General features: G+C 43.1%; 1 protein-coding gene across 1 annotated transcript in view; it reads left to right on the forward strand.

Annotated features, from left to right (window-relative positions):
• Positions 1 to 10,179: 10,179 nt before the first annotated feature.
• BAALC (BAALC binder of MAP3K1 and KLF4) overlaps positions 10,180 to 20,479 on the forward strand; it is a 42,277-nt gene continuing 31,977 nt past the window's right edge. Inside the window, exon 1 of the mRNA XM_005306028.4 lies at positions 10,180 to 10,564. Coding sequence (XP_005306085.1) covers positions 10,387 to 10,564 — 178 coding nt within the window. The 5' untranslated portion in view covers positions 10,180 to 10,386. The remainder of the gene's footprint in view (positions 10,565 to 20,479) is intronic.

Below are 20,479 nucleotides of genomic sequence, written 5' to 3' on the forward strand. Positions count from 1 at the left end.
GTGTATAAGCTAGAAGCCATATGGCCCTTAGCTAAGGCTGTAGAGCAGACTCATTAATCTCTCTCTCTAAGTGGTCTCGGTCCCACTAGATGGGACAGAACACCACACCCAGGAGTTGTGTGGGTTACATACTTCCCCTAGCTGAGGAAGAGCGTCCCGAGCTTCAGAGACTTCTCAGTTGAAATCCCAGATGAACCTCTACTTGTAACACTGACAGACCCCGGTTGTCAGCAGGCGGGATCGAACCTGGGGTGCCTGGAGATTAGTGCATGAGCCTCTACTGCATGAGCTAAAATCCATATGGCCCTTAACTAAGGGCAGACTCATTAATTTCTCTCTAAGTGTCTCGGTACCACTACGTGGGACAGAGCACCACACCCAGGAGGTGTGTGGGTTACAAGTAGGTCTGCATAGGGAAGGATTCACCATCCTTAGCCCCTGAGGTCTGCCTCCCCAAAGCTCTGTGCTTGAGCAGGAAGCCTGCAGCGAGCACATATCTGAGGTTTGAAGGAAGTACAGCTCCTATGTGTGAGATCCTGGCTCTGCTGGTAGGAATTGCATTGGCTGGGCAGCACTCAGGGCCCCCTTTGCACTCAGAGGCCACTTTCAACCAGTATATAAATTCTATCAGATACTTACAGCAAAGTATATATCTAATCTGTCTTTGTTTGCAGAAAGGACTGCTTTCATCATCCATCAGTTTAAGTCTTTACTCCTGAGGGCATTCTCTGTCAAAAAATTAAAAATTCTGTGCACAATATTTCAAAATTCTACAAGCTTTATTCGTCAATAAATAAATAAATGGAGAGGCTCCAGCATGGCAGTGGGGAGCACAGGCCGCTGGTTGTACAAAGGTGGGAGATCACCCTGCAGCCTCCCCATCCCCTACCCCCAGGACACGGACTCAGTGGTGAGGCTGCACCTGACCCTGACTTAGCACAAGGCCTGGGCCTACCCCAGAAACACCCTGGATCCCTGCCCCTCTGCACCAGGTGTGGGGCAGGCAGGCTCAACCAGGCAGGATCCAAGGAGGGACTCGGTGTGGGGGCATCCAGGTATGGGGTGAGAGGATTCTGTGTGGGACAATCTGGGTGCAGGCAGATCACTAGGGGGTCTGGTGTGGGGGGATCTGGATGCACAGAGGCTCGTTGGGGGGGTGCAGGGGCAATGGGACTCTGTGGGGGTTTCCAGGTAAAAGTAGTTGGGTATCAGCAAAGGGGTGTGGGTGTATCAGCAGGGGGGCCTGGGTGCTGGGGGAGTGGGGCTTGGTGGAGTTGGGGTGTGGTGCAGCTAGTTGGGGGTCAGTGGCATAGAATCATAGAATATTGTAGAATCATAGAATATCAGGGTTGGAAGGGACCTCAAGAGTTCATCTAGTCCAACCCCCTGCTCAAAGCAGGACCAATTTCCAACTAAATCATCCCAGCCAGGGCTTTGTCAAGCTGGGCCTTAAAAACCTCCAAGGAAGGAGACTCCACCACCTACTTATACAGCCCAAAATGCTGTTAGCCTTCTTGGCAACAAGAGCACACTGTTGACTCATATCCAGCTTCTCGTCCACTGTGACCTCTAGGTCCTTTTCTGCAGAACTGCTACCTAGCCATTCCGTCCCTAGTCTGTAGCAGTGCATGGGATTCTTCCGTCCTAAGTGCAGGACTCTGCACTTGTCCTTGTTGAACCTCATCAGGTTTTTTTTGGCCCAATCCTCTAATTTGTCTAGGTCCCTCTGTATCCGATCCCTACCCTCTAGTGTATCTACCACGCCTCCTAGTTTAGTGTCATCTGCAAACTTGCTGAGAGTGCAGTCCACACCATCTTCCAGATCATTAATAAAGATATTAAACAAAACCGGCCCCAGGACCGACCCTTGGGGCACTCCGCTTGAAACCGGCTGCCAACTAGACATGGAGCCATTGATCACTGCCCGTTGAGCCCGACGATCTAGCCAGCTTTCTATCCACCTTACAGTCCATTCATCCAGCCCATACTTCTTTAACTTGGCGGCAAGAATACTGTGGGAGACCGTATCAAAAGCTTTGCTAAAGTCAAGGAATAACACATCCACTGCTTTCCCCTCATCCACAGAGCCAGTTATCTCATCATAGAAGGCAATTAGGTTAGTCAGGCACGACTTCCCCTTCATGAATCCATGCTGACTGTTCCTGATCACTTTCCTCTCCTCTAAATGTTTCATAATTGATTCCTTGAGGACCTGCTCCATGATTTTTCCAGGGACTGAGGTGAGGCTGACTGGCCTGTAGTTCCCCGGATCCTCCTCCTTCCCTTTTTTAAAGATGGGCACTATATTAGCCTTTTTCCAGTCATCTGGGACCTTCCCCAATCGCCATGAGTTTTCAAAAATAATGGCTAATGGCTCTGCAATCTCATCTGCCAACTCCTTTAGCACCCTCGGATGCAGCGCATCCGGCCCCATGGACTTGTGCACATCCAGTTTTTCTAAATAGTCCTGAACCACTTTTTCTCCACAGAGGGCTGGTCACCTTCTCCCCATTCTGTACTGCCCAGTGCAGCAATCTGGGAGCTGACCTTGTTCGTGAAGACAGAGGCAAAAAAATCATTGAGTACATTAGCTTTTTCCACATCCTCGGTCACTAGGTTACCTCCCTCATTCAGTAAGGGGCCCACACTTTCCTTGATTTTCTTCTTGTTGCTAACATACCTGAAGAAACCCTTCTTGTTCCTCTTAACATCTCTTGCTAACTGCAACTCCAAGTGTGATTTGGCCTTCCTGAAGGCATGGAGGTCCGGATCTGGGGGTTCAAGGTGGTACAGGGGTTGGGGCTCAGGGTGGTACAGAGTGGTGGGGCTTAGGGTGGGAGTTTGAGTGCAGGGAGCTCAGTGGGGGATGGTCTGGGTGCAGGGGTGGGGGTCCAGAGGCAGGGGACTGGGTGAGGGGGGCTTCAGATAAGATGCAGGGGTTGAGGTTCAGTGGGATGGGGTTTGGATATGGAGGGCTGGGGGGTTCTGGGTGTATGGGGTGAGGCTTGGCAGCAGTGTCTGGGTATGGGAGGTTTGGATGCATGGGGTTGGGAGGATGGGGGAACAGCTCCCCATACTGTGACCCCTGCCCCCACAGCTGAAGAGCAAAGGGGGCAAGAAGCAGGGGAGGATGCTGAGCTTCCTGCAGCTGTGGGAGGTCTGACACAGCCCCAGCCACTCTTTTCAGGGGAAGAGCAAATTCCATCCTCCCCTACCTCCAGCCCAGCCGGGACTAGCAGCGATCCCAGCTCAGGGTAGGAGCCACTGGCTGGAGTGTCCCCAGCCCTGCGGTGATTTACCTCTCTGCCAGCTGCTCTGGGTGCCTAAAGCAATGTACCTGAGCAGCTAGGGAGTGGTGCATAACTGCTCTTGCAGCTTCCCTTTGCTTCTCTGTCAGAAAGTCATTTTTCTGCAGGAAAGCAAAGAAAGCTGTGGGGGACATGAATTCTGCACACACGCAGTGGCGCAGAATTCCCCCAGGAGTGTTAAGTATAGCCCTAGATTCTGACAGTCTCGGTGCCACGGGTACACCAGAGGGAAGCGAAAGAGGGCTTGGAGTGCTTTGCTCCCCAGATTATTTGAGTAGGATGCAGCTAGAATGCCAATCCTTATGTACCTGCAATGTAATGGGAAAAGGGAATGGCTAGCTGGAACAACCAATGGCTCTTAATACTACAAATCTGTGCAGCCAAACCTTTATCCTCGTTCTCTCCTTACCTTCCTTCTGGACCTGCTTGCACTTAGTGGCAGGTGCTATGGGAATACATGCTGCACCTTTAAAAAGGAGGAGTAATTATCCCATCAGAGCACATTCCTAGAGCCTGCATCTGTCCTCCACTGGCAGAATGCCTCTGGCTACTGCCACTCCCTCCTCCTCACTACTGGGAGAGAGAGAGTGTGAGTGAGTGTTCTGGCTGTGAAGCCAAAATGCAGCCCATCATTTGCGAATCTCTTTTAGTGGTTGAAAGCAAATTGAATTACAGCTCTGAGTAAATATATTGTATTTGTAATGCAGAAAAAGTACATTGAATTTTGTTTCTACATAAAGCATTTCTTCTTGTTCTCTTTAAACCATTTAAACTCCCAACTTTATGCATAGAAGTTAGAGATGGAAAAACGCCTTTTAGGTCTTATCCTTCCACCTGTCGATACTGGATATTTCCCTACAGATAGCACTGAAAAAAGTGATATGCAACTCCATGCAAAATATGTATTTCAAACCCAAGGGCAGACAAACATATTGATAAAAATGTTTGGCAAAATATCCCATAGTGAGGGAACTTTTAAGGCTGCTGCACATCAGTTTTATATTATTTGCACAGAAAGTTGTGGTGTTTATTTCCATATAATTCAACTGGGTATGCATTGTCTCTAGCAACTTCCATCACCTAAGGTCCTGATTCTGCACTCCTTGTGTATCCAAAACTTCCACTGCCATCAATATAATAATTATTTGTAATACTTAAGCAGAGATGGGACAGAAAGGTGATATTCAGAACTAGGGATCAGAATTTAAATTCAAATCTGGTCCAGAGCTAAGTTTCAGAAATCTCCTGAGCTGTCCTTGTGAGAGATCAGCCCAAATTGGTGGAATTTCCATGTGATCAGCCATTCTCATGAGATTTCCACCATACTGGGCTAAACTTTAACTCGATATGAAAAATAGTCCCTTTTTGGTTTTGGATTCAACTTGGAATCAAAAGCAGTGTGGCAGGCCCAGACCTGGAAATTCAGATTCCTTCTCCCTAAATATCTGGGTGTTGGGATCTGAAATTCTGTTTCAGGCTGATCTCTAAATAGGAAACTATGAATGAAAAGGGTGAATGAATTAGTTGGTAACTTTAACTTTCTCTTCTGTTTAGAAACTGTCTGCTGACAGATTACAAAATTCTCAGACTTATTCATTAGTCAAAACTTGCTAATTTCTTCTGCAACTAATTTTTGGCAATTTGCAAAGAGTTGGTTGCCAATATTCACAATTTGAAATTCACCGTTTGTTAATTAGCCCCATTAGTCACATGGTATTGGTGCTGTTTCCTGGTTTAAAAACATGCACATCTAACATAGCACAAATTGTAAATTGCAAATTGCACAAATTTAAATTCATTTTAGGGAAATATTTGAGCAATCAAATTAAAAAAACACAAAACGCTTCTCAAGCATCCACGGCATGCTATAGTGCTTGAATTTCCAGCCAAGGCAATTACATTTCTTGGTTCCTTTCATTCCCATCTTTCTTTTTTCCATGTTGCTTTCCACATGGAAAAAAGATTATTCACAACTATGAACAATAAAGCAAAATGCTGTATTTGTAATGGCAACCTTCTCTGTGCTAACAGGTATTTGAGCCAAGAAACGATGCTCAGGTTAAGCTCATTTGCCTGTTAGATCAAGAAGAAGAAAGAAAATAAAACAAACAATTGGTTGCCTATATAAATGCCACAAAATGCAAAGGCAACAGGATTTGAATTCAAGTCATTCAGCTCCAAAATCACAGTTCTGGTGTATGACACACTTCTAACCCATAGACTAGCTTAGAATTACAAAAGTAAGAGATGGAAAGATGCAGTCCATCACCCTGCAAATGCCATTCCATATAGGTTCTTATGTGCCTCATCCCACATCACTGTACAGTAGTGAAGGGAGAGAAATATACTTTTAACAGTGTAGTGAAGAGAAGTAGGGTACTCAAATGACATCTGCTAAGAATGTACAGAAAAAAGTTGTAGGAAAAAAACACCTGGTTCTCAAGTGATCTAATATTGGGAATATGTGGGCACAGCTGTTACTGAGAAGTACAGAGTAATTGCAATAGTGGCTTTAAGATACCCCAATCCTGGGCTGTGTCTGGGGACTGCTTTTAGTTATACCTAGCTGTTTATAGCCCCAACAGACCACTCCAGCAACTGGGAACAGTTGGAAGTGTAGTGGTGCTTTGACCACACCCTCTATACCAGTGAACTAGAAGAAGGAAAGCCTCTATATTCCCCAAAGGAACCTTCAAGTAGCTGATTAACTGGCTTTCTGGCTGCTTTCTAGTACAAAGCAGACTGATCATAGGGGAGATCTAGGGCCTACATATAAAAAAAGATGTGCATGTTAAACACTATGTAACTGAATGAGGAAACATATAATCTAGAAATTCTAAAGAGAACATGCAGCATCGTGTACCTTATTTCAATAACTACTGTTTCTTCAGAACGTAATTATCAAGGGAAATATAGAAGGTCAAATTCATCCATAGTGTAACTCATTTGACTTCAGTGGCATTACAAAGTGATGAATCTGACCCAATAATTTGGGAGAAAATTATTATTAATGAAACCCATTGTTGTTGTGCATAGTGCTTTACAAAAATACCCACCATAAAATCCAATTAAACCCATTTTGAAAAATTCCAAATATGAAATGATTGATGGGGTTTTTTTTGGTTGGTTGTTTCCCTCCCTCTACCCCGAGCCTTGTGGACTGTGTGAAGGCAAATGTCCCTCCCCCCAGGGACAATGATAATAAACAACATCTACAGAACAGCCTTTACTGACCGTTTTTACTCAAGTGAAACATTTGCCCCATGGAACAGGGTGGCTTGCCCATGGACTGGACAGCCTGGGGCTAAGCCAGCACTGATTACACAATGTGACTCAACTGGCAGAAATCAAAGGATGCCAATAGAAAAAGCAGCAGGCAGCTGCAGGGGTGGGTATGGACAGAGGAGGGGAGACTGAGTGGTAGGCATCTGCTGAGTGGAATAAGGTCTCTGTGTATGACAGGGGTGTTGGAGATGGGTATGAACTATGCGGCTACTATGGTGAACTTTGTGTTTGGGGCATTGAGGCTATTTTAAATTAGGGCTATTGACCCAGTGTCAGTGGAGTCCTGGTGATAGTCCTTAGAGAGACTATATGCTGTTCCCAAGGGCCCCTGAGGAGAGGAAGGGCCCAGCCACGACACTTCTGGCCATAAGATGGTGCCTGGGAAATTGCACCCATGCTACACCAGAGAACTGAACAGGATCATAAACACAAAATGGTTAAAAAGCTATGCAGATCATATTAGTGTGCAGTATATGAGATTGTACTTGTGTTAATGGCTCATAGAGAGAAATTGTAATTTACTTCCACAGTAGCTTCCTAGCATTGTGGTAACAGCATGACAAATGAAAGGTGACAATGAGAAAATTTTACATTCTCAATCTCACTTTCTGGTATGCTAAAACACCTGGGGCATTGAAGCAAGGAGAGAAAACAAGCTGTGAGCTTTCTCTACCACAATCTCTTCAGTTTGCTCTTCTATAGTCACATATAGCCCCCATTCTTTTCTTGCTTCCCACTGAATGCTGCCCACCTCTCTTCACAGTGGGTCAGTGGTTCGCTCCAGGGATGCTCTATATGCAAGCATAGACTTTCTTTTTATGATGACATTACATCTCCTTTCTCCATTAGTACAATTGTGATCAGTGCTCTTATTAAATGCTAGTTAAATGTACAATGTAATTCTAGAAGACTAACTCACTTGTCCCATTGATCACACTATAACCTTTCTCTTTCTTTCTGTAATACATAAGTTTTTTCCCTACACTTCTCAAGATACAGTTAGGTTTATTTTACTACTTTTTTCAGGTTGGAATAAAATAAATGCTATTGTGTTGTCTTATTAAGTATCATTAAACTTTGCCTTTATGCTTGTCTCAACCAACTAAAAGACTGCATTTGCTTTTGACATGTTGTGCTTTCCAGCCATGGTTATGGATCACTCAGAAAGCTGTATTTGTCCCAGAAGTCCCTTTTTAGCTCAGGGACTAAATCAGAAGTGCACACATTGGAAGTTCTGTTTTAGTCCTACCCCGCAGGCCAGAAGTCTGATTTTTGCCAGAAGACTTTTTACTTACCAATAAGAAATGGGTTTTGATATGGAGCTATCTTTGATTCCAATAGGCCAGTTTTATTAAAAGAAGGGTACTGTTGAAGGTACAAAACTTAACATGTTGTTTATATTATTTAGTAGAGTTAGTGAATGTAAGTTGTTAGCTAAGGTTGTCTAAGCTTTTCCATTCCAATTTTTTTAACTGTTTATGATCTTAGTCAGACTTTGAGTCTGAAAGTTAGCAGGTCTTGTCTGTCTTGTTTTCTTTCTCTTTTTTTAAGTTGAGGTAAAACTACTTAGCCATTTGAGTCTGAAGGCAGTGAGGGGAAAATACACTTTTACATTATACAAGAAAAATTCAGAGGTTTTTAAAAATAGCTTCAGAGACTCAATAACAGTTGAAGTAGAACAGTAGAAATCTGGCACAGAGTAAGATATCACTTTTAAGTGGTCTGATCTGGTGAAAATTCATTTTGATATGAGCAAGTCATAATGTTAAAAACCTATTTCACCTATGCACACTAATTCTACCCTAACACAATGTTTTTGTTTTTAAATAATCTTCCCACTGTTCTGTCACTACTGCTTTTGTGCTAGCAAACTGAATGGAAGCTCCAGTCTTTGAAAGAACATATGGAACAGCATTCTATCTGATGACTGAAGACACCTATGGAATGAGCCAGGGCCACATAGGAAGCCTTTTATGTTTGAAGGTGACTATGGAATGAGGCAGGGCTTATAAAAGGTTTTACCTGAGTGTGCACCTTCTTCAGGACCCAGCACTCTACTGCTGTCTAGAAAGTATTTCCACTTGAGCACAATGTACTTAGATTTGAAACATGATTAAAATTGCACAATTTTTCATCCAAAATCTTAAACATTTCCCTGAGGAGCCTTTCTCTAGAACCTCCTGGTTAGAGGCATATGGGGTGTCACCAGACTCCACTGTTCTGGATAGCTAATCTGGCCCACTGGGTAAGGCAAAGAGTCAGAAGCGGTTCTCTTTAATTGTACCCACTGGGAACAGAAATGTCTGCAATGACACCATGTGTCAGATCTCATGAGTTATGCAGGACTGTAATGAGTCAGTACTTGGATGAGAGCTTGCTAAGTGGTTGGCTGCTACTGGAACTGTTATGTGTGATTCAGCAATATGGGTGGCACTCTTCATTCTGAGTCACTTCTGAAGCAGAAGGCACTATTGGATGAGATGTAAAACGGATCCCTTTTGTTTATTAAAGATCTCATACCACAGTTTGAGGGCTGCTGACATAGGTGGCTTAGTGTGTCTAATTCCAACTGTTAATTATATTCTGGTGACCTAAATTTCCCCACGGTTCTTATTGGATATATTCCCTTGCCTACAATTCTATACCTTTGCTGTGTGCTGCCTCTGCATTTCAGTAGTGAATGAAGTGATCCCTGTGAATAATTTGTATTCCCTTTTATAAAGGGCTCTAGGAGGAAAGGTGATCTTTAAATATGAGTATCCTATACCTGGCTTGCAGCCCTGTACTGATGAATGATTATACAAGAGATAATTTATCTGGGGAAAAGCCTTTCTCTCCTACAGCTCCCCACACAAGGGGGCCTCTGAGAGCTGTGGTAATATAAATACCAAATAATAATAATGAGTCAGAAGCATATTAATTTCAGCGGTTCTCTCCTCTATCACTATTCACTATGGCAGATATGATTGCTGACCGCTGTCAGTGAAAGTCTTAGTGACCCTTACTCATGAATGTAGTGACTTGTTCTCTTTTGCTCTGAGAGAAAGGGGTTGAAGTGTTCATTCCAGCGCACGAAGGAGCTGTGGAGTGATGGCTGGCATTAAAGGGCTGATTACTGTGGACTGAATTACAAATGTTGCCTATTTAACAGCAGCAACAGAGTTAATGCAGCAATCGGGAGCCAGTCGCTGTTGCCCTCGCATGCTAGGAAAAGGAAGGGTGGATTTATGAAATGGGGCGCCCAAGGTTTGTTATGGCTAGTGCCTGCCAGGTTTGCCCACCCCAAATACTAACACTGCATCACCCGTTAATGTAGGGAACCAGCATCTTTAGGCTGCTGCTTTCTCCCATCCCCGCCTCGTCATGGGCTGGAGGCTGAGGAGTTGCGGAGATCAGACAACTCGCTGAGGAGCCTCTTCCAGAGGCGTCCCCGCAGGCACTGCCGCGTGCGCCAGGGCTGCGCGGAGCCAGTCTCCCGCCAGGAAATCCCGGGGAGAGAGGAGGCGCAGACGGCGGGGAGGGAGCAGCAGGGCTGGCGGGCGGAGGAAGCAGGGAGGGGGAGGCGGGGGACCGTAAGGCCGAGCAGCAGGAGGGGGAGGAGAGGAAGGGAGAGGGCAGGAGGAGGGAGTGGTAGCTGCCTGGCAGAGGGCACAGAGGGGAGGACGGGAGCGGCGCCCCGCGGGGTCTCGGCCCCCTGGCTGGCGGAGGCGGGATGCGGTGCTGGCCGCGCCCGGGGCGCTGGCACTGAGCGGCGGGCGCTGGGCTGCAGCCGGGCAGTCCCGGTGCCGGCAGGATGGGCTGCGGGGGGAGCCGAGCCGATGCCATCGAGCCGCGCTACTACGAGAGCTGGACCCGCGAGACCGAGTCCACCTGGCTAACGAACACCGACACCGAGCCCCCGCCGCCGGCCTGCGGCCACGAGAGCGCCCGCGCCGAGGCCGGACTGCGGGACCAGGGCGCGCCGCACCCGGGTGAGTGCTGGGCTGGGCGGTCCCCGCGGCCGCAGCCAAAGCCCCTCATCTCCTGCCCCGCTCCCCTCCCTCCGGCTCGGTCCCCGGGGCGAGCTGGGGTCCCCCGCCGGCTCTGAGCTGGGGCGGGTTGGCTGGCCAGCCATCGTCCCTCCTTCCCTCCGGAGCCTAGGAGCGGGCACAGCTCCGTAGCATCTGCCCCGGGGGAGCTTAGTGTCAGTGAGCCGCAGACCCCGGGCCGGCAGGACAACCGTCTTTGCACCAGCGGCCCGGCTGATCTGCTGCGAACCTGGCCGGCAAACAGCATCTGTACATCTCGATGAGACAAATGCGAGGGGTCGGGGAGATCTCTTGTTAAGGCTTCCTCCTAGCGATCTGTGAAGTATGGGCCATTTCTGTCTCTCATGAGTATACCACGGTATTCCCCCAGTTAACCCAGCCCTAGTTATTGGAAATTCCCGCTGAAGCCTAACATCTGGCACATAGAAAATGTCCTCACGTACGTGAAACACCAGTTATTTGAATCCACCATCCCCAGGATGGACGGACAAACGGTCTGTCTGAATCTCTTTATTGTTCTGGTAAGAGTTTAATCAAATGCGTGGACACGGGTTTGCAACTAGCACCAAAGCGGTATTATATATAGTCTATTTCTCTTTTTTCCCCTTGGGAAAAGATGCTTTTTTACGCCTATTAGGAAATGCAGGTATCTACGTCTGCACTTTAAAAACTTCGGGTTTGTACAGCAGCACCGCACCGTGTATCAAAAAAACCCTTCACTGGTCTCATAACCAATATAGTTTCTTGTAGTTTCCAGTGGACATGGAAAAGGAGGAACTTTCACATTCCTGCGCTTTTATTAGAAAAAGCTTGTTCTCTACCTACCACACTTTGATAATGATGCTTAATTTTTTGAGGGAGAACATATAAATGGCATTAGTTTTGTGATAATCCCATTGGAAGAGAATGTGGCTATATGGTCTCTTGGTGCAGAATAAATGACCATGCAAAACAAGAAACTGAGGAGTATATTTTAAAAGTGGCACAAATCAGCCAACCCTCCCTTCCTTAAAACCCCTCTGAAAATAAAACTCAATGGACCATGACATTGCAGAAAATGAAATTGACCTAACAGTGTGAAATAAGGCAATGGGCCTGCAATTTTGACTTTTTATTTTTAACATTTGTCACATTGTTAACCAGAAGTGGATCTAAGAATTTGCAATGGGGAAAGACAGGGTGAGGGAGAAAGGGGAGGTGAGATTCAATATGCAAGTCTTAGATAAATTAGATTCTCAGGGCATTTCAATCTGCCTATGGAATCATAAAGAGGAGAGAGAAAACACTCAAGTTATTCTTCTGTTTTTCTGGCAGTCTGGGATTGTTCTTACAATACATTTTTCTATATTGTTGGAGCTGTGTTGGTCCCAGGATATTAAAGAGACAAGATAGGTGAGGTAATACCTCTTATTGGACCAACTTCTGTTGGTGGGAGAGACAGGCTTTCGAGCTACATGGAGCTCTTCTTCAGGTCAGCTATAACTTCACCCACCTTGTCTCTCTAATATATATATTCTAGTGTTTTGTCCACTCAAGTTTTAAATGCTCCAACTGATGGAACTACCACCACCTCCTTCGAGATGGTAAGTTCTTGGGATGATGTGCCAATATGTGACAGGGTTGCTGGTTGCTGCTCCTACTACATTTTAGGTATTATCACAGTACAAATGCTGCAATAATAATAATAATAATAATAATTAATAATAGTTAACTTAATTCTATTGGGAGACTATTTCTTAGCTATATCTCACTGTCAGGAATTTGTCCTAATATTCAAACCTTGGTTTTCCCTTTCTTGGTTACCCTGTCATTCCTAGTAATACTCCCATGTACCACAATAAATAATCTATCTCCTTCCTTGGTATTAATATCTGTCAAAAATATTTTCATAATGCTAGTACATCCTTCTTTCTCTCTGCCAGAATATTTAGCTCTATTTATGTACTTGCACTATAGATAAATGTGTGTGTAGCCAAACCTATGATATTTCATAACATTTTGGCATAACTTTTTATTAAATAAAATCGCAATTCATTACTGTATGTCTTTTTTTAATCTTCTGTCCCCCTCCATATTTCACCTTTCCTTTCTTCCTGTTTTAGTTTATTTTCTTTAGATTATTTATCAGTCTTTTTACATCTTTTTAACATGAATGTTTAAATAAACTAATAAATTTCAACATCTCTGTATTTTTCACAAGAGTAAATACAGAACAATATTAATTGTTATAAACCAGTAAGTGAAATATTGAAAACTGTAAAAGAACAGATCCTTTGTGCTCTGACCAGGATCATAACAGAAGTAAAATATACTCAGTAGCAATTCATGAAAGTCCAAAGCTGAACCTTTGGCTACATCTACACTACAGGGGGGAGTCGATTTAAGATACGCAAATTCAGCTACGTGAATAGCGTAGCTGAATTCGACGTATCGCAGCCGACTTACCCCGCTGTGAGGACGGCGGCAAAATCGACCTCTGCGGCTTCCTGTCGACGGCACTTACTCCCACCTCCGCTGGTGGAGTAAGAGTGTCGATTCGGGGATCGATTGTCGCGTCCCAACGGGACGCGATAAATCGATCCCCGAGAGGTCGATTTCTACCCGCCGATTCAGGCGGGTAGTGTAGACCTAGCCTTTGATAGCACCAAACAGCCTCGCATATTGAAGAGGGAGAGAGAGATAAAAATACAGGTAACATTATGAAGCATTGCAGGTGATGAAATTGAAAGAAACCTTTTAAAGGACAAATTTGTCTAAACTTAGGGTGAGTGGTTTCCAGGAGTGAGAAATGAGATTTTCTAGCAGAACACTGATAAGAGTTTCCATTTCATTGTGTAAGCTAAGAACTTGTCACAGAATCTTTGTTTCCCAAGCCCCTGCTCGGGCTATAGTTGGTCATAATAATAGTACTATTTTTCCACATAGGGGTGGATAAGCACATAGGGCTTCATCATGCAACTTCTTACACTTGGTTCTCCTCACTTTAGTTTCCTGATTGACTTCAGTGGAACTGCACGAGTAAGGGTTTACAGGATCAGACTCAGCCACCAATAGGCTAATCCCCCACAAGAAAACCACAGGATAAATAATTTTCAAATAACCACCAAAACTGTAATGTCTCAGTTCATATTTATGAATAACTTGCTGCAAAAATTGTGATAAATATCTAGTGTAAATGCAAAGCACAAACCCCCATCAAAAACCATTAAGAGGTCCATTAACTAAATTACAGCTGAAACCAAACTCAGTATTATTGCTCAGAGGTAGCTTCTTTTAAGTCATTCTATTCCCACTCTCTCCTAAACCAGCAGCCATGTTAAACTCAGTGTTTGCTTATTCCAGAAAATGACTTTGACTAATAAAACAAAATGTTGCCTCTTGCGCAAAAGGTCATATAGTCATGATCTGTCTCTTTTGATTGACAGCTCCTCAGGGCAGATACTGGCTCTTACTATGTGTTTGTACAGCATCTAGCACCATGGGGCCCAAATCTTGTCTGAGGGTGCTGCTGCATTATAAATAATAATTCATCTTTAAATGATCAAGAAACTAAGTTAAGAGCACATCTATTGTAGCAGAGCTGAAAAGCTGCATATTGATTGACTCAGAACTCTTATTCTGTACCTCAATCAAACACTAGTTCATTGATACAAGTAAGACTTATTTTTAATTTCTTGAGTAATTTTGTTGTTTGACTTGAAAAAACAAATAAACCTTTCTGTATTAGTTTTTGTATACTTTACAGTTGTAACATATCAAAGAACATTATCCACAGTATATTTTATGCAAATCAGCCTGACATACTGTAGAGCAGTGGTTCTCAAACTTTTTTTTCCATGGACCACTTGAAAATTGCTGAGGGTCTCAGTGGACCACATAATGATCTTTCCAAATGTTGTTTGTACTGTTAGCTAACTATTGTGAAGCGCTTTGGATAAAAGCGCTATATAAAAAACCCCTTAATTAACGTTTTTTTGTTCTACAAATAAAAACACACATCTCATATTAATATCAGTAGTCTTACCTTTCTAATACGATGGATGTGCCCTCTCTCCTCCACCGCAGCAGCTCCTAAGCTGGGTCTGGGAAGGAGCGGGGGTCTCTCCCCCACCACAGCAGCCACAGAGCTAGGGCTGGGAAGGAGGGCCTTCTTTCCCTGGCAGCCGCAGTCCTGGAGCTGGGGAAAGTCCCCTTTTTCTCTGGCCGCCGCAGCCCTGCACATCCCAAATTCCCTCCAGCCCCTCTTCTCACCCCACTGCCCCCTCCCACCTACCTCTTATTCCCCCCAAGACCACCACCTCACCTTACATGTGCGTCTTCTCTAGGGTCCAGGCACCTAATTAGTGGAGCCATGCCTGCGCAGCTCCACTAATTAGGTGGGTGGCCCTTCATTCTCTTGTGTGCGGCTGCCCAGGCATGCACCTTAGAAGGAACTATCCACGGACCACCTGAATGGAGCTCATGGACCACTGGTGGTCCACGGACCACAGTTTGAGAATCTCTTCTGTAGAGGAAAACATTTTCATGACATTAGCAAAGGTGCCTACTGTCAGTGGGCAGTCACAAAAAACAGAAAAATGTACATACCATGGGCCGAATCCTTCTTCTGAAATCATTGGCAAAATGTCCATTAATTAAACAGGATCAGGATGGGGCCCTTCATGAACATGTTAGGGAAATTCCACCAGAATAATAGGAGGGAAAACTCAACAGTGACACACAAAAATTAATAAATTAAGATCAGCTAACCAACAATATCAGGCTGATATTTGGCATAATTGTCTCTAGATGCATTTCTGAGTGTTTATGAAAAAAATATTTTTGTTCTGTCGCATTTACTTAAGTAAAATACTAACTGGAGAATGATGTAGTTGTTCTACAAATGTGTGATCACTCACAGTGCCAGGCAAGGCTGATAGATATCACCTTGGCAATTAGGCTGAGGATTCCTGTTCAAGAATCAGCATACTTGAAATAAAAAGGGGTTCAAAGCACTAGCCAAATTTTTTATGGAAGTTTCTGAAAGTTGCCCTTCCCTTGTGTGTTGCTTTACAGTAGGAGAAACTGAAAGGAGTTGTAGAAAACCAGGGCTATTTGAACACCAGTTGCCATAACAACAGAGCAGTATTGGTATAACCACAGCTGCAATCATCTGCTGTTCCGTTCACCAGGTAAACATGAAATTAAAAGTTTAATGTAAGTGAGGAAACAAGCATGAGGTTGCAAATGAAATTCTCATCTTGTGAAAAAGAAAGATGCTTTATTAAATCATTATATCTTTAAATATACTTTACAATAAACAATTTCTGCTGGAGAGCCCATTAATGCAATGTCCAGGTTCGGTAATGCATAATAAGGACATATCAATACCCTGCTCTATGTTCTTATACCTGTCTTTTCCTCCCCCCAGCCTTTATGTTCATTTAAATTCTGGAATATATAAGGAATATGTCATAATAATTACTCTGATGTTTAATCACTTAATAAGAAGGGGTGACTTTATTACAGTCAAGTGTTGTAGTGACCAGTGGATAATTAGGACATCCTTTCTGAGTGTAGATGTGTTCCAGAATTTTAGTATAAACATTACTGTTCTATTAAATTACTAGATAATATGGCCTATTTTTTATTGTCAGTGGATTTTATTCTACACACTCTTTCAACTTCCATTACCCATAACTTATGCTGGGAATATATTGTATTGAACAGGCCCAGTTCTCAGCAATGAAGAAGCGAGTAAAAGGGAGGAGGAAGAAAGGAAGAAGAAATGGCAGGAAAATAGTGTCTAGTTTTCAGAAAGTGGCCACTTTATGTGTATGCAAAGTTGAGCAGACACACTTTTCAAGCATTAATATCTATGCATGCAGGTGAGATGCAAAACCTACGTACATTTTATTTGTACAGTGGGTTAGTACAGATGTTTGTGCATGCATAAAAGGATGGGTTGGGATAGTGCATGGGTTGAGGCCTCTTTGCAAATCAGTTCCTTAAAATCATGATTTGATGGGGATGTTCTCCAGATAGGCTTTGAATGGCACCAGGGCTTACAGAATACTCAGCACCCAAAGAAGAACATATAAATAAACCTCTGTGCTGCCAGTACTGTAAGTACAAACACAGTATTAAATGTAAAAGCAAGCCAAAAGCAATCTGAAAGAGTGTAAGACCCTGCTGCTTCAGAGGAATTAATCCGAACATGTCATTCACATATATACCTCTTAGTTCAGTGACAGCAAATTCAATTTTTCACAGACTGTCCACCAAAGATTGATGGGAAGTACTGCAGGGACCAAAAAGAAATAACACTGATGCACAGCATAACCACCTTTCTCCCTCAGTTTTCCTGCCAAAAACAAACCACATCTTTAATTCAGCCCATGAATCAGGGAATAATAAGTAACCTTAAATGGCAGTAGATGAAAAGAATAGGTAACTGGATATAGTGTGTAATAAACGATGGGCGCAAACCTACTGGAATTGACACTGCATTGAATATTTGCATTCTTCATTCAAATATAAATATATATATATATATAGCATTCAACTTGGAATCCAGTTAAGGTTTGCACTTTGTAGCCTAAACTTATATTTACAACACATCAGTTTTAAATTAGACGTTGTCCTGGTAGATGAAGAGGAACTGATCACAGAAGTAAAAATTAATGGTAGCTTAGATACAAATGATCATGACTTGATTACATTTATAATGTGCAAACAGAATAAAGTTCAGACCGATAATGTAATGTAACCCCCGCCCCCCACTCCACAAACACACACACACACACACGCACAGAGTGCTTTAATAGGGCCAATTTCACAAAGCTGAAAACAATTATGAGCCAAATCATAATATTGGAAGAATTTAAGTAGAAAAAATATGAAAGATAATTTGGGAATCACTTAAAAACACCTTACTAGATGCCCAAAGAGCCACAATTGAGGAAGAAGGCCATGCTAGTTAGAAAAAAAACAACGACCTAGTTTAGAGGGAAATGAAGGTAGCTATATAACAAATGGAAGACAGGGAAAGTTGATAGTAAGGAATATAAATCAAAAGTTAGGCATTGTAGAAAATGATAAGGGAAACAATGGGACAAAAGGAGAAATTTATGGCCAGCAGAGGTAAGGACAATTTTTAAAAGTTTTTAAAATATATTAGGAACAAACAGAATTCTGACAATGGTATTGGTCCATTAGCAGATGGAAATGGTAGAATTATCAATAATAATGCAGAAAAGGCAGAAATAGTCAATAAATATTTATATTCTCTATTTGGAGAAAAAACAGATGATGTAGTCTGATCATATGATGATAACACTCTTACCATTCAACCAGTATCTCTAGAGAATGTTAAACAGAAGCTACTAAAGTTAGATATTTTAAAATATGCAGGTCTAGATAACTTGCATCCCAAGAGTTCTAAAAGAGCTGGCTGAGGAGCTCACTTGATTGATAAGGTTAATTTTCAATAAGTCATGGAGCACTGGGGAAGTAAATGGGATAACCCAGGTAGTTATAGGCCTGTCATTCTGATATCAATCCTGGGCATGATAATAGAGTGGCTGATATGGGAATAGATTAATAAAGAATTAAAGGAGATTAATGTAATTAAAACAAATCAACATGGGTTTATGGTAATCAATCCTGTCAAACTAACATGATATCTTTTTTTGACGAGACTACAAGATTGGTTGATAATGATAATAGTGTTGCTGTAATGTACTTAGACTTCTGTAACGTGTTTGACTTGGTTCCGCATGACATTCTGATTAAAAAATTAGAATGATATAAAAGTAACATGGCACACATTAAATGGATTTAAAACTGGCTAACTGATAGATCTCAAAATGTAACTGTGAATGGGGAATAGTCATTGAGAAGGTGTGTTTCCATTGGGGTTCTGCAGGGATCAGTTTTTGGCCCTATGCTATGTAACTTTTTTATCAATGACCTACAAGAAAACATAAAATGATCACTGACAAAGTTTGCAGATGACACAAAAATTTGGGAGGAAAAGGTCACTTATTCAGAATAATCAGGATCACTTGGAAACTGAGCACAAGCAAACAATATGTATTTTAGTACAACTAAATGAAAATGTATACATCTAGGCACAATATTGTAGGCCATACTTATAGGATGGGGGACTCTATCCCAGGAAGCAGTGACTGAAGAAGATTTGGGGGCCGTGATGGATAATCATCTGAACATGAGCTCCCACTGTGATGCTCTGACCAAAAGAGCGAATGCAATCCTGGAACACATAATCAGGGGTGTTGTGAGAGGCTACCGGTGTGGTGCTTCTGCTTTCTCCTGTTGATATCACTCGGCTGCGTGCGTGTGTTCCCTCTGTGTGCTGCCCCAGCTCTGCAGATAGCTGACACAGCAAACCGGACGAGAACCCCCAATAACCACAGAGTCTAGTAAGGTACAAAGGCACCTCGGCCAGGTTTATTGCGACCCTGACACAATTTCAGTTCCCCGTAGATTACTTAGTCTACCGGGCATACTGCTAGAAAGTGCCGCTCGGCAATGGACTCAGCTCAGTGGCGGGACTTTCCACTGCCCCCTCAGCTGGACAAAGATATCCACTCAGGGATGCATTCTTATACACAGATACAAACAAGTTACACATCACTCCTGACGTATTGAGGTGCAACCCCTCTACGCAGCAAGGTACAACCCCTCTACGTAGTAAGGTGCCGCCTCGCACCTTGTACCTGTTGGTTCGATCAAAACAACTCTATCCATCATTTTACCCTTTTGCCCCTGTCATTGGGATGGGTCGGTCTGTTCCCTGTTATCTGTGGAATGTTCCGGTATAGTGTATCTTGGTACCATGTTTATACTTTAACTATGCGAGGTGAATATATATTTATGCAACATCAGCCCTTTTCTTGCCAGCTTCTGTGAGCAGGGCCTGCCTCTTGCTCACAGCTTAGCTTTGCTTTATGTTAGCAAAGTCTTGACCATTACTTTAGTTTGGTTCAGACCTCATACTGGGCCTTCATTAGGGCCTTCACTTACTACATTCCCCCACTTTTTGTCTTTTTAAGGGGAGGATGTTTACTCATCGTCCCGGAAAAGCATAGTGCATAGACTAAAGATAACCCAGTGGGTTAAACACTGTTAGGTGGTTACCTTATTTTGCTATCTATACACTTATGCCCCATCCATCTGTTTAGTCTGCACATTCCCTTGTACGACTGGCAGACAGATTTTATTATTCAATTTTATTTTTAGTCCCTTATGGTGGGCCTGGGAATGTTAGGCCCGGGACCATGACTGAGGAATGTAGTATTATGATTGAGCCTTAGAGGCACTTTTAAATAATTAATATATATGAATTATATGGATATGGCATATATATTTGTAGTGTGTATGGGCATATATGTATAGTATGTACGTGTACATATGACATCACTTTATATTCAAGCATAACTATGTTTTTCCAGTTTGGTGTTGTACTCTGGTCCTTTTACTTTGGTAACACTGATAGAAACACACTCTTATTAGGGCAATTCCAGTTATTACTTGTCTCATTATTAGTAGTAGGCTGAGTGTTTTGAAATACTGGATAGGGATTGTGATGGTGTGTCTCACAGTGCTATGTATATGAGAAGAAAAACAGAAGTTTGGAGTAGTGACACTACCATTGAGGCTTTTATATAGAAATATATTGTAATTAGTTACTACCTAGTACTGTCCATTCATATTATAGGTTACCCTTACTGCTAGTTGTCACCCTCTGGTTAGCTTCACTGGGCAGGAAATAGAAGTGGCTAGCTTCTCTGTTCCATTGGTTGCACGGCTCTGCGATACACCAGTAGTTGACATAGATCCAGTTGTTTCTTATGG

This window comes from Chrysemys picta, chromosome 2 (assembly GCF_011386835.1).
Source record: "Chrysemys picta bellii isolate R12L10 chromosome 2, ASM1138683v2, whole genome shotgun sequence".
NCBI lineage: Eukaryota > Metazoa > Chordata > Testudines > Emydidae > Chrysemys > Chrysemys picta.